This window comes from Thermobia domestica, chromosome 11 (assembly GCF_964235325.1).
Source record: "Thermobia domestica chromosome 11, izTheDome1.hap1.1, whole genome shotgun sequence".
Lineage (NCBI taxonomy): Eukaryota > Metazoa > Arthropoda > Insecta > Zygentoma > Lepismatidae > Thermobia > Thermobia domestica.
In genome coordinates this window covers 83,249,597-83,270,219 of record NC_137464.1, presented here as the reverse complement: position 1 = coordinate 83,270,219, position 20,623 = coordinate 83,249,597, and the positions used below count along the sequence as shown (strand labels likewise).

Sequence of the window (20,623 nt, the reverse complement as noted above, 5' to 3'; positions counted from 1 at the left end):
CACCAACAATCATTCCATCACTTCAAATTTTGAAATGTCAAATTTTGACAGAATTTTGAATTTTTTCTGTTATTACATAAAAACAAATATTTATTAATGTTTCAAATCAATTATGAAACTACCAGATACAAACATATGAAATAGTTTTAGTATTTTAAGGTAACATTGATATCGCTAATTTACTTTAGTTTGTAATGGAAAAAAGTCTGCATTTTACATTATGATATTATCAAACACAATTATACGTCCCTTTACCCATTAACTGAAGGACTTTTGCCCCGCTGAACATTAAGTGCGGCCTTTTGCCCCGCTTTACTCTACTAGAGAAGAAATATCTCCTCCAGTTCCCTTCCAGGTGGCAACGTACCAAGAACTGACGAAACGTTGCCTCGTTGGACCGCAATGGATATACGTTGTTTTAAGAAGGATGCTGAACGAACATCTCCAGAAACAATAGATATGCGTCTGCCTACCTCTCTGATAAAATCAAGGCTTCTAGAATTCCATGCCCCACTGGTCTCGATGGCTATTGGAGCAAAAATAAATTTGTCGAGGAGATTGTTGTATTTCGTTTCCTTTTCTGCCTCTCTACGTCTAGCAACTTCTCCAGCATTCATAATAGTCAGTGGGAAGCTTGAATGAGCAAATGTGTCCGAACATGTAAAATCCCAAACTAGTGTTTATATATATATATATATATATATATATATATATATATATATATAAGGGAATACAAACACCAAGTTGGTGGGGAGACAAAAAGTTCTTAAAATGCTCCCGTGTTCTGAAACATATAATTTTGGCTGATGTTCTGCGCCAGACATTACCAACTGCGATAGGTCTAATTCCACCACATTTGTTTTTAAGAGCAGTATCTCTGGCTCCGAAAAACAATGGCCGAACTTCCAAGGGGACTTTTCCTGAAATAATTAAATCGAACAGATCGCATAATGATTTTACGAGCTTTTCCTTCGATTCAAGTAAATTTGACGAATACTCTTCTATATGGCTTACCGAAACCATAAATTATTCTTGATTAATACAATTTTGAATCTGATTAAACGTAAAAATCGTGTTTACTTGCATTTCATTTTCCAAAGTTTCAATGTTAAATCCTCAGAATCCCGAATTTGCCGAATGAGGTTTGAATGGGGGGTGTTACACCCTCACCCCCTCTAGGTTCGCCCCTGTTTCGACCATTGCTCGATGAAATCCAAGGTAGATTAAATGATAGATTCACAAACAACAAAAAATAATCTTTGATGCTTCTTGTCTTGATCCTCGCCGATTTACTGATTTACTAAATGGGGCTATTCTAGAAGGTGCTTTGCAGGAGATAGCTGAAAAATGTATAGTTGAGCATGAAATTTTTAAATCTGAATTATTGAATTTTGCTAAAATTTTTGAAAACTCCAGAAAACTCTGCCAGACTGCTGTGATAAAGCAAATAAATAAAGGCTGTACTGACATAGAACCCGACGTACATAACACGTTAACAATATTATTTCAACATAATATTTCACGATTAGCGTTTCTTTCTTTAGCCAATGGAACATACTCATAAATTGTTTATATTAGTCGAAGTGAGCACTAACAGATTGACTGAAGTGTTTTGAACACACGAGTTTGTAACGGCCCAAAATACCGTACATTCCGTTTCAGTTTTTCAGTGTTTTTTTCATTTGTTCGTGATATTAATTTATTAATTATCTATTGTTCTATGTTCTTTATTAGTTTGCAAAAATATTATATTATGATCTTATCATACTTATGTGTTGTAGAAGGTATGAAAGCAATAAGCCATAATACTTCCTTGAAATGTCACGGTGTAGGAAAGAAAATTGGGAATGGAAGAAAATAAAGTTATATTCTGAATATATGTCCTTAGGATTCCTAGTTTTGTAATGTGTTATTTTTGTTACATTATGAAGTTTTAAATAATACCCGTCCTACGAATCATATTTTACCTTTTTTTTACTGCCATGAATAATTTTCATTACATTTGAAAGTAGCTTATATAGTTAAAAAATGTTATGGTATATTATAATGCAGCAGTTCCTAAAATAATCAAGATTAATGTTATGCCATTTGTGCAGTAGAAGCTGGTAATAACTTGTGAGTAAAAGGTTAGTCACAGTCAACAATCGCACAATTGTTAATGCAGTTTTTAGCTGTTATAACGCCGAAATATCTATATGCGTTAATTCAATTGTTATTGCATATTAAGTTTGCTAAATAAACATTGTGAAATAAGTTGAAATGATGATAAAGAAAGATGAGATTTAATCAATATGAATGAATCAACGGAGTAATTATGTATTATTGCTATTATTAAATATGGGATAATATGAAGCGATGAATTATAAATTAAAAGGATTAATATATGATATTAAAAGTAATCTTCGAGTTGATGGACTAATGTGTTTACCCTCATCATTCTCTACGCTCTGCAGAATCTTGTGATAATTTCAGATGAATGGTTCGGAGACTATCGTGCTATTGATGTTATATATGTTGTGTACTATATATAGATTTCTATTGTTAATATAAGGTGAACGTTAGATCTAGTTATTAATCCATATCTCTACGTATATTTCTGGATAATTAAGTAGACCTATTATTACTGGTTGGAGATAATGGAACATTATCTTGCTTCACAAGTAATTAATTAAAGATCTATGTAACTGAATTCCATAGCATATACATATGCAATTTTAGACGTTGAGCGCCTGCCGATGGTCGTTCGCTTTCCTTTAGCTCCTGTTCTTCGAAAGCAAATCAGATGCGTTATTTAGTTGTAGTTTATATTAACAGGGCGACCCAAGAGCTAACCTTTCCAGGAGTAAAGAAGAATTTAGTTGATATCCACTTCTTAGTACATACCGTCTTTTTCCAGAAAGAACAAATCTTAAAACAAACAATTTTAAGCAAGCTATCCTATCATGAATAACTAAGGAGAGGGAAAGAACACTCGCACTCAGAAAGGTCTACCTCTACAAGTACAACCTCGCTGTTTTTTTTTTAAAAATAGTAGTCTATTATGTTAGTGAAAAATACAGCAAACACACCTGCAGAGGAAAGATGATAATCCTCTTTATATAACTCAATATTGAGCTTCAATCTCAATATACCACTTTTCAATTCTAATAGAAGTAGTTCTACTATCTTTATCTCTTTATTTTCTCTCTACACCTGTTAAATTAAAAAAAAAAACTTGTTTTCACCTTCAATGATAAGAAACTTGTTTGTGACAAAGACAAGACTAGTTTTCATATCAAAACTGTGGTAACTAAACTGAACACGTGTTCGCTACTGTTCGCGAATTGAGTTATTGTATTTGAGTATCAAGCAATTCATGCTGGGATTTACTGCTTTAGCACTGTCCATGTGACCTTAAACTAATGCGACCTAAACATCATTTAAGAATGCAGTATTCAAATAGAAGATCATCTTAGTAAATTTAACTACCATAATTATGAAGTCTGTTTCCAACAAGAAATATTTATTTTGAATAATACAGTTACGACAAATTTTTGCAGCCCCGTGTAAATGCATGTGTTGCACATATATTTGACCATAATACCGTTTTCGTTTATTGGTCACTTTGAAATAGAGGCGCGTTTAGTTTCCTTAAAATACATACCGAAGATGGTAACTGTTTTCCCTTTTAATTTACGGTCTCTATTATAGAAGTAATTAATTTTTGAAAATAGCACTTTCTTGATTCTGACTCTTGGAGGGGGGGGGGAGCGAATATTGTAGAACTTTACCTCTTTTAGTTTCGTGTTATAATGCCATGTATTACTTTGGTATAAAATAATGAATTCAGCCCGTTTTGTTTCAATTTGGTACTATTTTTCAGCCCACTCCAGAGCTAAGTCTGTGGCAACACTGTATAGCATTGACTATTTTGTCCAATTTGAGTGCGGTAGTGTGAGATTGAGACAAGTAGCCCGCGTCGCAGTGACAGATATACAGGATGTTTCAAAACAACACCGACATCGTTTGGGAGGTGATTCCTGACACCAAGATAAGACGAAAAGTATAGACCAACCTGGGCACGCAAATGCTTTCCTTCGGAGTAGTAGGCTGCCGAAAACATAAAAAAAAGAAAAATGAACTTTAAAGATCCATAGCTCCAAAACTATGGAACCTACCGTAGGCGGGTGAAGACTTTAATTAGGAATTAATATGTGCGCTATCCAATAATATATGTTTCAGAATCCTAAGTACTCACACATCAATTTTTATTGAATTAGTTTGGCTATGGGTACATAACTTGAAATATTTTTTTTCTACTCACCAATTACCTCTATAAAAGTTGTTGCGGAAGTACCGCAACATAAGGGCGAAATGCCTAAAGCGAAATATAACTTGAAAACTTCGTAGTTTTCTTCTGCTTCTGAAATTCGTCTGAAGAATAATAGGAATGTTCATCTTAACAAAAAGTGTGTAGGTTTATTGAACAGATTGGTTACGGAGAAGCAAACTAAATGCAATATATATAAGAGAGAAGTTCTTACAGTACACGATAAGAGAAATACAAGACGAAAAGAAAAGCAACACTGAAGGGAATTTTTTGAAAATTAAAGGTGACTTACTAGATACAACAAATACGGAGTTAAAAGAACAGAATCCGAGCTAACCAAAAGTAATCTAACTTCAGCTAAGGCAATTCAAGATAAGCAGCCTAAGCTAAGAAAATATAAATAAGCCAACGAAATCTAAGTTATCTTGGGCTATTCTTGTTTTAATTGACCCGTGCCGAGCTAGTCTAAGCTAGTCCCTCTCATTTCATTTGCTCATTTATGGCAGTTTAAGCTAGCCAGGTGCATTTCGCCAGTCCCCCCCACATTGGAGTTTCGAAACAAAACCTATGCCAATCGTTTGTGCTACGTTTGTGCCGGAATGTACCGCAAAAATTTTCGTTTGTACCACTTCCGGTACGAAGTTTTAAGGGTTTTAAAGTGGGGGAGCTGGAGACACGGCAGCCTCCAACCTTGGAATTTCGAAACAAAACCTATTCCAATCGCTTGTGCTAAGTTTGTGCCGGAATGTACCGCAAAAAGTTTCGTTTATACCACTTCCAGTACGAAGTTATAAGAGTTTTAAAGTGAGGGGAAGGGGAAACGGCAGCCCCCACCTAGGAATTTCGAAACAAAACCTATTCCAATCGCTTGTGCTAAGTTTGTGCCGGAATGTACCGCAAAAAGTTTCGTTTGTACCACTTCCAGTACGAAGTTATAAGAGTTTTAAAGTGAGGGGAAGGGGAAACGGCAGCCCCCACCTAGGAATTTCAAAACAAAACCTATGCTAATCGTTTGTGCTACGTTTGTGCCGGAATGTACCGCAAAAATTTTCGTTTGTACCACTTCCGGTACGAAGTTTTAAGGGTTTTAAAGTGGGGGGCTGGAGAAACGGCAGCCTCCAACCTTGGAATTTCGAAACAAAACCTATGCCAATCGTTTGTGCTACGTTTGTGCCGGAATGTACCGCAAAAATTTTTGTTTGTACCACTTCCGGTACGAAGTTATAAGAGTTTCAATGTAGGGGGCTGGGGAAACGGCAGCCCCCCCACCTAGGAATTTCAAAAGGAAACCTATTCCAATCGTTTCTGCTAGGTTTGACCTGGAATGTACCGCAAAGATTTTCCTTTGTACCACTTTCGGAAGAACGTTACAATAATTTAAAGTGGGGTGCTGGGGATACGGCATCCCCCAACTTTGGAATTTCGAAAGAAAAGTATGCTAATCATTAGTGCTACGTTTGTGCCGAAATGTACCGCAAAAATTTTCGTTTGTACCACTTCCGGTATGAAGTTATGAGTTTTAAAGTGGGGGCTGGGGAAACGGCAGCCAACAACCTTGAAATTTCGAAACAAAACCTATTCCAATCGTTTATGCTACATTTGTGCCGGAATGTACAGGAAAAATTTTCGTTTGTACCGCTTCCGTTAAAAAGGTATTGAAGTTTTAAAGTATGGAGCTGTGGAGACTGCATCCTTCTAGTTTAGAACTTTTATATCTTTGTACCGGAAGTGGTACAAACGAAGATTTTTACAGTACATTCCAGAAATAACGTAGTACAAACGATTGTCATAGGTTTTGTTTCAAAATTCCAAGATGGCGGGCTGTAGAAACGGCAGCTCCCTAGTTAAAACTTCTATGTCTTTTTAACAGAAGTGGTAAAAGCAAAAGTTTTGCAGTACATTTTGTTACACACGTAGTACAAACGATTGGGAAAATCTACAATTTTGGAAATTGATGGGGGGAGTTTCCGTTTCTACAGCCCAGACTTTTAACTCTTATACTTTTGTAACGGAGCTGGTACAAACGAAATTTTTTTACGTGTCTGAAGTTGGCCCTCCCACCTCTCCCAAATTACACCAAACGTTGCACATCGTTAGTGCATTTAGAACTAACGTAAGTGCTATCAGCGTTTACGAGATATTGAAGATTTTTGGTGGAGGGCCAACTTCATATGAAGTTAGCCCGTCACCCATCTTTATGCAGACAGATTTTCACAAAACTTAGCGCATCGTTAGTGCACTTAAACACACTAAGCACTACCGTTAGTGCTACCATATTTTGGGATTTATTCAAGATTTTCGGTGGGGGGGCAACTTCAGAAATATCAAATTCTATACAAATAGAGGTAGAAACATGAGGTTAACGGCAATCGTTAGTGCATCGTTAGTGCACTTAAAAGCACTAAGCACCAACGTTAGTGCTACCATATTTTGGGATTTATTCAAGATTTTTGGTGGGGGGCTAACTTCAGAAACATCAAATTCTATACAAATAGAGATAGAAACATAGAGTTAACGGCAATCGTTAGTGCACTTAAACGCAATAAGCACTAACGTTAGTGCTATCATATTTTGGGATTTATTCAAGATTTTTGGTGGAGGGGCCAACTTCAGAAATATCAAATTCTATACAAATAGAGGTAGAAACATAGTGTTAACGGCAATCATTAGTGCATCGTTAGTGCACTTAAACGCACTAAGCACTAACGTTAGTGCTACTATATTTTGAGATTTATTCAAAAAATTTGGTGGGGTGGTCAACTTCAGAAATATCAAATTCTATACAAATAGGGATAGAAACATGGGGTTAACGGCAACCGTTAGTGCATCGTTAGTGCACTTAAACATACTAAGCGCTATCGTTAGTGCTACCATATTTTGGAATTCGTTCAAGATATTCGGTGGGATGGGCAACTTCAGTAATATCAAATTCTATACAAATAGAGATAGGAACATAGAGTTAACGGCAATCGTTAGTGCATCGTTGTGCACTAAAACACTAAACACTGACGTTAGTGCTACCATATTTTGGGATTTATTCAAGATTTTAGATGGGGCCAACTTCAGAAATATCAATTCTATACAAATAGAGGTAGAAACATGCAGGTAAAGACAATCGTTATTGCATAGTTAGTGCACTTAAATGCACTAAGCATTAAGGTTAGCATTACCATTTTTTGGGATTTATTCAAGATTTTTGGTGGGGCCAACTTCAGAAATATCAAAGTCCATACAAACATTTAGTGCTTTCTAGAAGCACTAACGATACACTAATGAATGGCATTAATTTTTTGTTAGTGTTTGAAGTTGGGGCAAGTTCACCGTGCCCTCCAAAGATATTGTGTCTGTAGCACCTACACTAATGAAGTACTAACGTTAGGGGTTGGTGCACTAAGAACCACTAACAATTGCACTAGAAGATATCATTAGTGCTTTTGAATATGGCGGAAATTTGATGCAATTAAAAATTCCCAATAAATTTCTTATAGGAGTTTTGTGACATGTAATTGTCCATAACTACACTAATATTGAAGGACAAACGAAACTGTTAGTGTTTTCTAGAAGCACTAACGATGCACTAACGATTGCACTAGAAGAGATCATTAGTGCTCTTGAATTTGACGGAAATTTGATGCAATGAAAAATTTCCCATAAATTTATTATGTGTTTCGTTACATGTAATTGGCCATAACTAAACTAATATTGAAGTACTAACTAAACTGTTAGTGTTTTCCAGAAGCACTACCAATGCACTAACGAATGGCACTAAGTTTTTAGTTAGTGCTTGAAGTTGGGGCGCTAAGTTCACTCTGGCCTCAAAAGGTATTTTAATTGTAGCACATTTCCTAATGAAGCACTAAAGTTAGGTGTAGATGCATTAAGAAGCACTAACAATGCACTAACGATCCCTCTAGAAGAGATCATTAGTGATTTTGAATTTGGCGGAAATTTGATTTAATGAAAAATTTGCCTAAATTTATTGTGAGTCTCGTGATATGTAATTGGCCATAACTACACTAATAGTGAAGCACTAACGAAATTGTTAGTGCTTTATAGAAACACTAATAAATTGCACTATTTTTTCCGTTATTGCTTAAAGTGTGGGTGCGAAATTCACGCTGACTTCCACATAGGTTTTTTTACTTGTAACACCTACACTAATGAAGCACTAACGTTAGGTGTTTGTGCTCTAAGAAGCAATTACGATGCACTAACAATTGCATTAACAGAGGTAATTAGTGGTTTTGAATGCGATGGGAATTTGATACAATGAATAATTTCCCATGTGTTTCTTATGGGAGTTTTGAGACTTATAATTGGCCATTTCTACACTAATGGTGAAACACTAATGAAACTATTTGTATCTTCTAGAAGTACTAACAATGCACTCACGTATAAAACTAATTTTTTCGTTAGTGCTTATAGTGGGGGCTAAGTTCACGATAATTTCGAAAGTTTTCTTTCCTTGTAACATTAGTGCTTCCTAGTGCACCAACACCTAAGTTTAGTGCTTCATTAGTGTAGGTGCTACAAGTAAGAAACCTTTGCGGGCCAGCGTGAACTTGGTTCCCACTTCAAGCAGTAACAAAAAATAAGTCCATTCGTTAATGTATAGTTAGCGCTTCTGCAAAACACTCATAGTTCCGTTAATGCTTAACTATTGACGTAGATATGGCCAATTATATGCCACAAAAATCCCATAAGAGATTCATGTGGAATTTTTCATTGCGTCAAATTTCCGCCAAAATCAAAAGCACTAATGACCTCTTCTACTGAAATCGTTAGTGCTTCTTAGTGCATTAACACCTAACGTTAGTTCTTCATTAATGTAGGTCCTACAAGTAAAAAAAAAAAAAAAAAAAAAAAAAAAAAACCTTTGGAAGCTTTCATGAACTTGGCGCCCCACTTCAACCAATAACGAAAAAATTAGAGCCGCTTTCGTTAATGCTTCACTATTAGTGTAGTTATGGCCAGTTATATCTCAGGAAACTCACATAAAAAATTTAAGGGGAGTTTTTCACTGTGTCAAATTTCTGCCAAATTAAAAAGCACTAATGATCACTTCTAGTACAATTCTTAGTGCATCGTTAGTGCTTCTTCATGCACCAACCCCAAAAGTTAATGCTTAATTAGTGTAGGTGCTACAAGTAAAATATCTTTGGTGCTCAGCGTGAATTTGCGCCCTCTTTAAGCACTAACAAAGTAATTAGTACATTCGTTACTGCTTCCTGAAAATACTGACACTTTGTATGGAATTTGATATTTCTGAAGTTGGCCCCCACCAAAAATGTTGAATAAATCTCAAAATGTGGTAACACTAACGTTAGTGCTTAGTGCATTTAAGTGCACTAATCACGCTCTAACGATTGCCGTTAACTCCATGTTTCTATCTCGATTTGTATAAAATTTGATACTTTTGAAGTTGGCCCCCCACCAAAGATCTTGAATAAATCCCAAAATATGGTAGCACTAACGTTAGTGCTTATTGCGTTTAAGTGCACTAACAATGCACTAACGATTGCCGTTAACCACATATTTATACATCAATTGTATGAAATTTAATATTTCTGACGTTGACTCCTAACCAAAAATCTTGAATAAATACCAAAATATAGTAGCACTAACGTTAGTGCACAGTGCTTTTTTGTGTACTAACGATGCACTAACGATTGCCGTTAACCCCATGTTTCTACCTCTATTTGTATAGAATTTGATATTTCTGAAGTTGCCCCCCACCGAAAATCTTGAATAAATCCCAAAATATGGTAGCACTTACGGTAGTGCTTAGTGTGTTTAAGTGCACTAACGATGCACTAACGATGCACTAAGTTTTGTGAAAATCTGTCTGCATAAAGATGGGTGAAGGCTAACTTCATATGAAGTTGGCCCCCCAACAAAATCTTCAATATCTCGTAAACGCTGATAGCACTAACGTTAGTTCTAAATGCACTAACGTGCACTAACGATGTGCAACGTTTGATGTAATTTGGGACAGGGGGGTCAACTTCAGGCACGTAATTTTTTTTGCGGTACATTCCGGTAAAAACGTACCACAAACGATTGACATAGTCTTATCTCGAAATTCCAAGGTGAGAGGTTCTGAAAACGGCAGTCCCCTAGTTAAAACTGTCATACTTTTGTACTGGAAGTGGTACAAACAAAAATGTTTGCGATACATTCCGATACAAATGTTGTTAAACGATTGGCATAGGTTTCGTTTCGAAATTCCGAGGGGGCTATAAAAACGGAAGCCCCGTAGTTTGAAACTCTCGTATCTTTGTACCGGCAGCGGTATAGAAAAGAGTTTTGCGATACGTTCCTGTTCAAAAGTAGTGCAAACAGTGGACATAGGTTTCATTTCGAAATTCCTAGGTGCGGGGCTGTCGTTTCCACAGCCCCTCTTGAAAACTCATATAACTTCGTACCGGAAGTGGTACAAACGAAACTTTTTGCGGTACATTCCTGGTCAAACCTAGCACAAACGATTGACATAGGTTTGGTTTCGAAATTCCAAGGCCGGAGGCTGCCGTTTCCCCAGCACCCCCGACTTTAAAACACTTATAACTTCGTACCGGAAGTGGTACAAACGAAAATCTTTGCTGTACATTCCGGCAAAACGATTGGCATAGGTTTTGCTTTGAAATTCCAAGGTTGGAGGCTGCCGTTTCCCCAGCCCCCACTTTAAAACTCTTATAACGTTGCACCGGAAGTAATACAAACGAAATTTTTTGCGGTACATTCCGGCACAAATGTAGCACAAACGATTGGAATAGGTTTTGTTTCAAAATTCCAAGGTGGGAGGCTGCCGTTTCCCACAGCCACTCAATTCTAACACTCTTATAACTTTATACCGGAAGTGGTACAAACGAAAATTTTTGCGGTACATTCCGGCACAAACGTAGCACAAACGATTGGCATAGGTTTTGTTTCGAAATTCGAAGGTTGGAGGCTGCCGTTTCTCCAGCCCCCACTTTAAAACCGTTATAACTTCGTACCAGAAGTGATACAAACGAAAATTTTTGCGGTACATTCCGGCACAAACTTAGCACAAACGATTGTCAAAGGTTTTGTTTGAAAATTCCAAGGTGGGGGTGCTGCCGTTTCTCCAGCCCCCACTTTAAAATTCTCATAACTTCGTACTGGAAGTGGTATAAACGAAAATTTTGCGGTACATTCCGGCACAAACGTAGCACAAACGATTGGCATAGGTTTCCTTTTGAAATTCCTAGGTGGGGGGCTTCCGTTTCCCCAGCCCCCCACATTGAATCTCTTATAACTTCGTACCGGAAGTGGTACAAACGAAACTTTTTGCGGTACATTACGGCACAAACGTAGCACAAACGATTGGCATAACCTTTGTTTTGAAATTCCTAGGTTAGGGGGCTGCCGTTTCGCCAGCCTCCCCACTTTAAAACCCTTATAACTTCGTGCCAGAAGTGGTACAAACGCAACTTTTTGCGGTTCATTCCGGCACAAACGTAGCACAAACGATTGGCATAGGTTTTGTTTCGAAATTCCAAAGTTGGAGGCTGCCGTTTCTCCAGCCCCCCACTTAGAACCCTTCTAACTTCGTACCGGAAGTGGTACAAACGAAAATTTTTGCGGTACATTCCGGCACAAACTTAGCATAAACGATTGGAATAGGTTTTGTTTCGAAATTGCAAGGTGAAGGCTGCCGTTTCCCCAGCCTCCCACTTTAAAACTCTTATTATAACTTCGTACCGGAAGTGGTACAAACGAAAATGTTTTCGGTACATTCCGGCACAAACGATTGGCATAGATTTTGTTTCAAAATTCTAAGGTGGGGGGCTGCCGTTTCCCAACCCCCACTTTTAAACTTATAACTTCGTACCGGAAGTGGTACAAACGAAAATTTTTGCGGTACATTCCGGCACAAATGTAGCACAAACGATTGACATAGGTTTTGCTTCGAAATTCCATGGTTAGAGGCTGTCGTTTCTTTCTCCAGGCCCCCCACTTTAAACCCGATATAACTTCGTACCGGAAGTGGTAAAAACGAAAATTTTTGCGGTACATTCCGGCACAAACGTAGCACAAACGATTGGCATAGGTTTTGTTTCGAAATTCCAAGGTTGGAGGCTGCCGTGTCTCCAGCCTCCCCCCTCCCACACACTTTAAAACCCTTATAACTTCGTACCGGAAGTGGTACAAACGAAAATTTTTGCGGTACATTCCGGCACAAACGTAGCACAAACGATTGGCATAGGTTTTGTTTTGAAATTCCTAGGTGGGGGGCTGCCGTTTCCCCAGCCCCCCACTTTAAAACCCTTATAACTTCGTACCGGAAGTGGTACAAATGAAAATTTTTGCGGTACATTCCAGCACAAACCTTTGGCATAGGTTTCGTTTTGAAATTCCTAGGTGGGGTGGCTGCCGTTTCCCCAGCCCCCCACTTTAAAACTCTTATAACTTCGTACCGGAAGTGGTACAAACGAAAATTTTGCGTTACATTCCTGCAGAAACGTAGCACAAACGATTGGCATAGGTTTTGTTTCGAAACTCCAAGGTGGGGGGGCTGGCGAAATGCACCTAAGCTAGCCTAGATTATATTCGGCTAAATTTAGTTTCTACTTTCAAATATTTGTATTTTTGTTGTGTGTGGTATGCTGATAAATAATCTTGAATTCTAAATATTTGTGTGTCCTGTAATCAAATTTTAAAACTTTGGTGCCATCGTTTCCCTCACTTTTATTACTATAACTATATATTTAAAGAATCTAATGCAAGTTTACTTTACTGTTTAAATAATTATATTAGTAATGTATGATTTTATAAAATACACTATAGTGTAAATAATGTTAATAATTTATCTTTCAGCCTTAGCCCCTGTTCCAGATGCGATGGAAAAGGCCCTACGCAGTTTCCCACATCTACACGATAAAGACTACTGCGTAGGGAGATTTAATAATTCCATAGGATATGAACCTCTTGTTCTACCGTAAGTAAAATACAATCACTTTTTGCAAAACAACTTAAAAACAGTGTAAGTTGTCAAGTATATATATACACCTAAGTATTATTCTTAATTTTACAATGAAGTCTTTGTCATTCTGTATCAGGATACTGGCATCAACAATTGTTCTGAAATTTAAGTGTTGTAGTATGGTTTACCGCCCGGCATTGTTTAGCTTAGATTAGATTTATTAATCATTCTCTGGATCATGTTACATGTACATTTATACAAAATGGTATACTAGCAGTCGTCAGTACATAAATTCGATACAATATTTAGAACAAATACAATACTCTTGTTTTTAACAACTTGTGAAGATAGATATAGGCGAAACCAATTCTACAATCTATATAACAATTATATATATATATATATATATATATATATATATATATATATATATATATATATATATATATATATATATATATATATATATATATATATATATATGGGGTAGATAAAAATATAAAAACACTTCATACAGGACACGTAAGTTTGCGGTTGCCGATCGTTTTCTATTTTCAATCTGTCATGTGGACCTTCCTCTTCCGTTAGTAGTAACCCGTTCACCTATGAGTGTCGTGGTGTAAAAGTGGTGCGGTAAAATGGGCGACCTGATTGACTTCCAAAGAGGCATGATCCTCGGTGCCCGTCTGGTTGGAGCTTCAGTTGCAACAGTTGCGAACATTGTGGGAGTATCAAAAGGCACAGTGTCCAATATCACGAGGGCATACACAGTTCATGGGCAAATGACGTCTGCAAACACAACAGTGGTTGAAAGACAATCCTGTCAGATATGGACCGGAGGGCATTAAAACGGATTGTAGCAGCTAAAAGGAAGACCACTGCAATGAAAATTACGTCTGTACTCAATTCCGACCTACAGAACCTGGTTTCATCGAAAACAGTGCGACGAGAACTTCATAAAATGAAAATTCATGGCAGGGCCGCTATCGCCAAACCCCTGGTCACATCAGTAAATGCGAAAAGACGTATCCAGTGGTGCAAGGACCACAAGGCGTGGACTCATGAGCAGTGGAAACACGTAATGTGGTCCGATCAATCGACCTTCACCTTGTTTCCTACAACTGGTCGTGTTTACGTATGGAGAACACCGTCGCAGGTCTATGATACAGACTTGTCTGTTCCCAACTGTAAAGCATGGGAATGGTTCTGTTACAGTATGGGCAGTGATATCGTGGTTTTCCACAAGTCCCATCATAGCCCTGAATGGAATGATGAATGCTAAGGTGTATGAGGCCATTTTTGGGGACCAGGTTCTACCCATGGCCCGAATATTATTCCCTGATGGTGATGGCATCTACCAAGATTATTTGGCACCCTGTCACGCTGCAAAAACGGTGAAATCATGGTTTGAGGAACATGACCAGAAGCTATCACACCTCCCCTGGGTCCAACAATCACCAGATCTGAACATCATTGAGCCATTGTGGTCTGAGTTTAGAAAGGCGTGTTCGATCTCATTACCCTCCACTAGCATCCCTTAAGGAACTGGAGCATGTTTTGTACAAAATTCCACACACCACGAGTCAGAAGCTGTATACGTCCATTCCATCGGATCCAAGGTGTTTTGGACGCAAAAGGAGGCCCCACACCATACTAGGTATGATTTTCACACTTATGCAAACGTTTTAGATTTTTTGTCTAACCCCTGTATATATGGACATTTACCATCTAGTATGTGCAATTGGAATTTAATTACTTTTGGAAGTTTCAAAATTTGCTGCTAAGATATTCATTTACAGTATATAATGTGTTTTTTAATAGCAGTTTGCCCACTGAGTTCACAAAGAAACTCTTTCCATGACTATTTTTTATGTACCCAGGTAGTTTATTATACAACTTTGCACCCATATAGATATGTGATTTTTCCGTATGCAGATGTTCTATGATACACAGTAGATAATTTATATTTTCCACGGGTAAGGTAGTTGTGAGTATCACCATCTCTTTTAATATTGTCTAAATGACTCCAAGTAATTTTGAGATGTTCAAATATGTATAAAGAAGGAACTATCATCATATTCAATGATTCAAATAATTTCTTACTGTTGGTGCGTTTCGGTGATTTAGTAATGATTTTTAAGACACATTTTTGTTGTTTGAATATATTCTGAGGCTTCGGCAAAGACCTCCAGAACGCAATTCCGAATTTAATATGAGAATAGAATATGGCATAGTACAGGGACAGAATTGATTTCAGATTCAGTATTGGGACTAGAGTTCGTATTATGTACTCCCATGCGCAAAAAATATTGCGCGTATACTGTAACTCACGATTTTTCGCAATTATTCCATTTTCCTTATGTTTATGGGTAAAATTCAGTTATTAGTATGTGGAGATAATAGAAAGCAATCCATCTAAGGAGATATTTCCAAAAAATATAATAAAATAATAAAAATATAAGCAAAAAACAAAATTATGTTCGGTTTTGTGTATACTGGCAATAATGTTTTCGAGGGATTTTTTGCAGTAGCACAGCACGATTGCAGAGGGAATAACTTTAGTTGAATGAAGGAACTGGAAAGTGGACTAATATATTGCATTTATTGGCTTAAATCTAGGGTGTAAATTGTCTACCAAATATAAATTAGCTTCTGTAACCAAGATGTTATACGGAAGTATAGAAACAAAGAGAAAAACTGTTGTCTTAAGTTTGGAAGTGACATGCTCTATAGCCATGAGCATTTATTTGTTAAGAAAAAGACAGGCAACAAAAGGTGGTCTGTGTGGTCAAGTGGGTAGAGTGGCGTACTAGTAATTCTTATATTGTTTTGACACCAGATCGAATCCCATGCGATCCCATCCAATTTTTCTTTAAAAAACATTGTAGAAAGTGTATAATTTTTATGTTAATAAGAACCGAAACAATATAATAATGAAATAACTTTTTGTTTTTTCTGATGACGTATTTATTTAGAATTAGTGTATTATTACTAATAACGATTGTTTTCAGTTTATGGTATGATATGCTTAATCATTCCCTCTCCATCAGCAGAAGTAACTTCAACTCACTGCGAGTGTCTGTGAGTCAGGAACAGTAAAAAAAACAAAACATGCGCGACCTGCTGCCTTACACAAAGCGTGGCGAACACAGTCACAGCGATAGCTCGTTGTCATGAAGAAAAAAAAAAGCTGATGTTAAATTACTGTTCTAGTGTTTCAGTGTGTGTGTTTCTTTTTAGAGTATTGACTCTCTCTCTCTCTCTCCTTTTGTTTCATATCCACAAGTGCAACAAATGCAATCATAAGTCTGTGTAAGGAAATAAAGGATGCTTTCTTTAAACAAAACTAAATTAACAGCTCTATTTGTGAGGAACACGAATGCTTCCAAAAGATACCATGGGTATTAATTATAATCATACCGAATTATACAGTAGCGTGAAAAACTGATAATAAAATGATGTAACATGCATAAGCTTTTTTTTCTAGCGTGACAACACATTAAATATAACAAATTAAATTTTTGGGATTACAAATTATCACCTTACGTGTCGGTATAGGCCTATTCGTTTTCACAGTCGAGCGACGAAAGAAGAAAGTGTGGTGATAGTTATAAAAACCGAATATCAGATTTCAATGAATTCAAGCTACAATGCTCCTACATATCGAAAAAATTATTTTTCGATGTCTGTCCATCTATTCGTCTCTCGGTTCGTCACGCTTTTACATGCACTCAGAGGCCATACTGTTCAACGTATCTGGACCGAATTCTAGACATAACGTTTTAATAACATACTATCTTTCGAATTTTATATCCTTCGACACCTAAAAGTAAGGGTAATTTACTGAAGGATTAAAATTTAAAATAATTCAATTTTCTCAAGAAAAAAACCTGTGACGATTTTATTTACTTTTTATAAATATATATTTTATTAACAAATATCCACCGTATATGAATATTTTTTCAGAAAAAATATATATGGTGTAATTTACTGTATGGTATGCGTTCTTTTTCCACAATTTTCTCAACCACATTTCATAAATAAACGTATTATTAATAACCTAACAATATGACAACTCGTTCGAAGGAGTAGTTTACTCTTAGGGTGAGCTTTCCCCCGATGGTTTTCCCATTAATGCCTCAGGCAATTTTGTTCACATTTCGTAAAGAAATGTTTCATTAATAAACTAAGATACAGCATAAATCGTTTATTCCGTTAACATACAGAAGAAGTGGTTTTCTCAAGGGTTGAATTTTTTTTGACAATTTTCTCAGTAATAACTGAGACAAATTTCTTCTAATTTCAGTAAAAATATTGTCTGTAACACTCTTACAATATGCATAACTCGCTTGTTCCGAAAAGAAAAATCCAAAAGAGAGAGTTTACTTTGACAGTGAAATTTTTCCCGACGATTTGTTTAAAAATTATTCGATATACTGTCAAAATTATAGATAGAAGAGTTTACCTTTGGGGGTAAGCTTTTAACGATGACCTTCCTAAAAACAACTCAGGAGAGTTTGTTGTTCATATTTTATAAATACATGTTACATAAATAACCTAGCTATATGGTATAATTCCCTCATCCGGAAAATCTAGAAGTGGTATAATACTTTTGACAGTAAGTTTTACCCTGCGATTTTCTCAAGAACGACTCAGGCGATTGTGTTCGTATTTCATAAATAAATGTTTTATGAAAACACTAACAATATAGCATAGCTTGTTTGTCCTGAAAAGATCCACAAAGGATAATTTATTCTTGGGGTGACTTTTTTCATGATTTTCTCAGAAATTACTCAGACGCTTTTGCTTATAGTTCGCATACAATTATATCCTTAATAATTCTAATATATGGATCAAGTTATTTCTAACCAAAATATGACCAATGGGTACTTTACTTTTGGGCCTGAAGTTTCTTCTAGCAAAGTTTTCCAAAATATTATTTTATTCGCAATTTCCCAAATAAATGTTTCAATAATAGTTGAAGCCTAACACGAGTCAGTGTAAGAAATTCAAGCGAGAAAGTACAGTGCGTTTGCTCCGCACCCTTTCTTAAATGTATTTTTAATGTTACACCTAGTCACAATTTTCCGAACAAAGTCGAAACCTCTTTTTAAATGTGCCTTGTTGTGGTCAAATGGTTCAAGTGCATTGGTTCTGGATTTGATTTCCAGTGAGAGCTAGTATATTTTCGTCCAAGAGATGTTACACGTCGATGCAAAGGAAAAAAGTGTTTAAATAAGCCTAACCAAGCTAATCAACAAAGAAATAATACAATGTTACGAAATTATCGTAGAAACATTGTTAATATTAGGTAGGTGCGACTGAAATGTCCAAACGATGATTGTCAATTCCAAAGGTAAAAAAGTGAAAAATATAATGCCAGGTTAATCAGTGGCCTCTAGGTAAAGCTATCCTACTAACATAAGAAGTGATTGAGACGCCAAAAAATGTTGTAATCGCTGGGAGACATGTTAGGAGAATACAGAGGTGAGAGAGAGTTTAATACTGCGAATCATGGATAGTCTTCACTTTCGTTTGAGGGCGAATATTGAAGTCCGTAGGCCTACATAGGTTTGCATTGAAATGAACATTCTTTGTTTTCGGCCGGCGGGAGCTCAGGTGGTTCAGATTCCACTTTAATCAGTAGGTCCACGTCTCATATAGCCTCGCTGCTGAAAGAGACGATAAACTCAAAATCACATCACACATCTTTGTTTTCGCCTTTGTTTTAGCCCATAAATGTCTCTGTTCATGAGCTCCTTAGTGGATATGCAGTTAGCGCATGCGCCTTTGGCGTGGAAGACACGGCTTCGATTCCCGGCGAGAGCTCACGTGGTTTAGAGTCCACGTTAATCAGTAGGCCGAAGTCTCATATAGCTTCGTTGCTGAACGAGACGATAAACTGAAACTCAATGTCTTTGTTCATAAATTTCTTTGTGTATGGTTTTGCATATACGTGGCATGGATATTAAATTTTGATTTCTACGCCATATGTATCTAATTACATACACACCTATAAAACGAACACAACAAACTTGGAATATCTACATTGTTTGCGTATGGAAAATCATCACGTTCTGCTGCACAGGAGAGCCGTGTGTATGGAATTCCATACACGTGGCAATCAACCTATTAAGAAATGTATAATAATAATAATAATAATAATAATAATAATAATAATAATAATAATAATAATAATAATAATAATAATAATAAACAGAAAACGATACGATCATTTACATAATTTATAAACATAAGTTAACATTTAATAAGCATATAACTGCAATGGAATTAAGTTGTTTCTCTCTCTCCCTTAACGCAACAGCCCTTATTGTGCTAAGGCGTAGCAGAGAACTTGTAGCACTCACGATTTGGGGCGGTGTGCGGTCAGAACATCGGATCCCTTTGTTGTTAGTCCTAGCTTTCTAGACGGATGCAGTTATTCCCGATAGAATATACAAGCAAATAGACTTTTGCATTATCCCTCAATGTGATACTTGTGGTTGCTTAACCGTATACAGACAGCTGTCCATGGAAGAATCGTTGATAATAATAATAATAATAATAATAATAATAATAATAATAATAATAATAATAATAATAATAATAATAATAATAATAATAATAATAATAATAATAATAAATAACAGAAACTCGACAAATATTCTTGCAAATAATACGAAACAGTTTGAGTCACACTGTTCACTTTGCTAGACACACCAGTGTGCCGCGTTATACCAATTGTGCCACACTGGAATATAGGGTATGGCTTTTTAATTTTTTCCAACTATTCCAACTGCTTCAATTGAAATGGATCTATAACAATAAGAGAGTGAATTTAGTCTTCTTACCCTTCGATTTAGAAATAAGGTTCGCGAGAATTTCATAAAAGAATAATATACTCAGAATTGTATATAGTAGTTTGTTTTATTCGAAATTACATACTTCCTACAACTGTTTTTTGATTGAAATGATTTGAAATGAAACCTTTAAGTTTTACGTCCCACGTTATGCCGGCTAGGCTAAAGGAGACAGTGATGATAAGAAATGAATGAAATGGTCGAATGAAGAAAGTGGGATAAAACGGGAGAACCCCGAGAAAACTCACGCACACAGTGTCCAGCACAAGGTTCACTTGGCGCGAGCATAGATCGAACCAAGGACTCCATGCACAAGAGGAGAACGCTCTACCACTGAAACACCGTGGCCTCTGAAATTGCTTAAAGGAGAAAGGGACTACTTTATGAAAACTTGATGACAAACACATTTGTTAAAAAATACATGCTTTTCGTGAAATATTGCTTATAGACATAGGCGGATTAAGGCTTTTGGGGACCTAGAGCCGACTATTTTAAGGGGGCCCTATGTTA

At 36.5% G+C, this 20,623-nt stretch overlaps 1 protein-coding gene across 6 annotated transcripts in view; it reads left to right on the top strand.

Moving 5' to 3' along the window:
- LOC145664234 (L-asparaginase) overlaps positions 1-20,623 on the top strand; it is a 156,667-nt gene that overhangs the window by 82,577 nt on the left and 53,467 nt on the right. For all 6 annotated transcript variants that reach the window (XM_081730712.1, XM_081730711.1, XM_081730710.1 and 3 more), the window contains one exon: positions 13,148-13,268. In XM_081730712.1, the coding sequence (XP_081586838.1) occupies positions 13,148-13,268 (121 nt within the window). The remainder of the gene's footprint in view (positions 1-13,147; positions 13,269-20,623) is intronic.